The sequence below is a fragment of the Cavia porcellus genome, unplaced genomic scaffold, assembly GCF_034190915.1.
Source record: "Cavia porcellus strain 051 isolate PalLab524CR breed Dunkin Hartley unplaced genomic scaffold, mCavPor4.1 scaffold_17, whole genome shotgun sequence".
Classification (NCBI taxonomy): Eukaryota; Metazoa; Chordata; class Mammalia; order Rodentia; family Caviidae; genus Cavia; species Cavia porcellus.
The window spans coordinates 68,639,967-68,643,473 of record NW_026947500.1 but is presented as its reverse complement, the minus strand read 5'-3'; the positions used below and the strand labels follow the sequence as shown (position 1 = coordinate 68,643,473).

At 36.1% G+C, this 3,507-nt stretch overlaps 1 protein-coding gene across 1 annotated transcript; it reads left to right on the top strand.

Annotated features, from left to right (window-relative positions):
- The first annotated feature begins 460 nt into the window (after nucleotides 1-460).
- On the top strand, nucleotides 461-1,414 carry LOC100734673 (olfactory receptor 7E24-like). The gene has a single exon (XM_013155665.2). The coding sequence runs from the start codon at nucleotides 491-493 to the stop codon at nucleotides 1,412-1,414; it is 924 nt and encodes a 307-aa protein (XP_013011119.1). The 5' UTR covers nucleotides 461-490.
- Nucleotides 1,415-3,507: the final 2,093 nt, after the last annotated feature.

The window sequence follows — 3,507 nt, the reverse complement described above, 5'->3', positions numbered from 1 at the left end:
ACTTTAATTACATTTAAGAAGTGCATTCCTAGATACTGCAATATTTTAGACACCTGGATTCAAGAAATACAGTACCATTTTCTGAGATTTAGATGATTCATATTTGAATGATTTTTATTTTCTTCCAATAGAAACATATTGTTTAAAGACAAAAGGGTTGACATTCTTTTAGTTTTTTTTGAACTGAAAAATTGTGTGTGCATTACTGGGCTCATAGAGATCTGACCCCTAAATTTCTTGGTCTCCTAATATTGTGCTGTGGAGAATGTATAAAATTAGGACTGCAAAGAAGATAGTGGAAAACAGGCCACCAAAAAATGAAAGATTTTATGATGATCAAGGTTGTCACAATAGAACAATATTGGTGAGGGTTTGGTCACCATATAGGAATAATTTGATGGGGAATATTTCAATGCATAACTTAGAGTTTTGTGTGATTTCACTTTTGTAATGAATTTTCTTTTTGAAAAGGTGTCCAAGCATTACCACAATGCACAATCTAACACATGTCTCAGAATTCCATCTCATGGGCTTCTCAGATGACCCAGACATGCAACTGGTCCTCTTTGGCCTGTTCCTGTCCATGTACCTGGTCACTGTGCTGGGGAACCTGCTCCTCATCCTGGCCGTCAGCTCTGACCCCCACCTCCACACCCCAATGTACTTCTTCCTCTCCAGCCTGTCCTGGGTTGACATCTGCTTCACCTCCACCACGGTCCCAAAGATGATTGTGGGCATCCTAACTCACAGCAGAGGCATCTCCTACATGGGATGCCTTACACAAATGTCTCTGTTTATGGTTTTTGCCTGTATGGACGACATGCTCCTGGCATTGATGGCCTACGACCGCTTTGTGGCCATCTGCCACCCACTGCATTATGCTGTCACTGTGAGTGCACACCGCTGTGCCTTATTACTTTTGCTGTCTGTCTTTCTTAGCCTTTTGGATTCTCAACTGCATAATTCAATTGTTTTACTGTCTACCTGCTTCAAGAATATTGAAATTGCTAATTTCTTCTGTGACCCTTCTCAACTACTCAGGCTTTTATGTTCTGATACTTTACTGAAAATCATGATCACATATATCAGTGGTGGCATCCTTGGCTTTTTTCCCATCTTGGGGATCTTCTTCTCTTACTATAAAATTGTTTCCTCTGTTCTAAAAATACCATCATCTGAGGGGAGGTACAAAGCCTTTTCTACCTGCAGCTCTCATCTCTCAGCTGTTTGCTTATTTTATGGAACGGGTATTGGCACGTACTTTGGTTCAGATGTGTCCTATTCGCCCAGCAAGGGCATGTTGGCCTCCCTGATGTACACTGTGGTCACCCCTATGCTGAATCCCTTCATCTACAGCCTGAGGAACAGGGACATCAGTAGCACCCTGAAGAAGATTCTCAGCTGGAGAGTGTAATCCCAAGATGTTCAACATCCATTTGAATTGTAGGTTTGAACACATTGTGAAGCTTATTACTCAAAACTAACTTTTAAAGAGATTTCTTGGTATGTTATTTATGAATTTTGATATCTGTGTATTTTTATTACTATTCGTATTAGAATCATAGGTTATTGTGGTATAGGGATGCAAAGTCTCATTTTGTCAGTTGAAAAATTTTTGGAGATAAATAAAGAGTTATTTTTCCTGCAAATGATACCAACACATGTTTGAAGATTGTAAAAATAATCCATTTATATCAAAGCATAACATATACTGGGTTCTGTGTGGTTTCACTTTCTAATAAATTTTCTTTTTGAGAAGGTAGTATCGTACCACAAATAAGAATAGAAATAAAACATTGAGGAACATTGAACAAAGAGAATAGTACACTTGAGGTTCTTCTTGAGTAGTGGAAAGTGTGAAGCCTTTTGTTCACGTTCATTTTATTTTTCTTTTCTTCAATTTCTGTTCCATCTTAGAAGTTATTATAGATTGGAATAACCTGGGCCAATTTTTTAGTTCAATGCTCTTTTATTAGGACTCCATGATTCTAGTTTGTAGCCAGTTCCAGTTGCCTTTCATTTTGATTGTTCCGATCAGATTTTTACTGTTCTGTCTCCTCATTCATGGTTTTCTGAAATAGAGGATCCCTATCTGATATCTAGCCCTGACTCTGATTTATATATTTTTTTATTTTAAAGATATTAAGACAAAACAGGATATAACAAACAGATCAGAACAGAACAACATAAGCAACACAGGATTTCAACAGGAGACAATCTGTAATTAATAGTAACTACCATAATGTCTCTTTCTTTGAAATACTTGAGCATAACTTCACATATAATAGTATCAAACATAACAAAATAGTACAAAACCATCCAAGAGAATGAAAGTATTACAGGGCATTCAGAACCAAATAACAGAAATCCAACAATGTCTACTCTATTATCTCATTTTCCATAGAAAATTTTTTATACTATCACACATAATAAAATCCAATAAGATACAAAATGGTAGAACCAATGGAACCAGAAGGACAAAAGCATGGTGGGACTTCAGAGTAAGATGATATTAAATCAGCACTGGATATTATAATGTCTTGTTATTTTCAAAATAGCTTTTCATATCATCACAGAAAATAAGATCAAACAGACCAGGATAAACCCATTCCAACAAATGACTGCTATTATGACTTCAAAGCAGTGTAATGGGGAATCATGATTACCAAAACTCTTATGTACCCTTATCATTTCTTACACTAGGGAAACTATGGGGTATTTATACATGTGAGTGTGATTTATTTCATTTATGAGTATAGTCTCAAACTGCACCTATTTATTTATAAATATCTCAATGTGATCATTCTTTATATCTGAGTAGTACTCCATTTTATAAAAATACCACAGTTTTTTAATCCATTCCTCAGTTGATCAACACTTAGGTTATTTCCAAGGTCTGGCTATTACAAACTGTGCTGCTATATATCACTGTGGTGTGATGTTTTCAATTCTCGGAATATGCCTAAAAGTGGAATAGCTGGGTCAAATAGGACTTCTATCCCAGATTTTTAAGGAATCTTCAGATTGACCTCCACTGTGGTTGTACCAGTCTACATTCCCACCAACAGTGCAGGATAATTCCTTTTCCCCACAACCACCCCAGCATTTGTTGTTGGTAATTTTCTTGATCCTGACAATTTGTGGAGTGAGATGGAATCTGAGTGTTGTTTAAATTTGCATTTCTCTAATGACTAATGATGATGAACAGTTTTTCACGTATTTATTTGCCATTTGTATTTATTCATCTGAGAAGTGTGTATTCATCTCAGATGCCCAATTTTGGATTAGGTCTTTGAATTTTGGGGGTCTGACTTATTAAATATTCTTTATATGTTTTAGACAGAAGTCCTTTGACCGAGAGACAGTTGACTAAGATTTATTCACAGTTTGTGGGTTTTCTTTTCACTATGATGGAGGTTTCTTTTAACGTGCAGAATTTTTTTAACAAGATGCGATTCCAGTTATTAATTCTGAGAAGTAGTTACTGTGCAGTTGGATTCATGTTCT

Bases quoted from the DNA above. Each gene is read 5' to 3' on its own strand.
- LOC100734673 (XM_013155665.2), top strand. From the start codon at position 491: ATGCACAATCTAACACATGTCTCAGAATTCCATCTCATGGGCTTCTCA.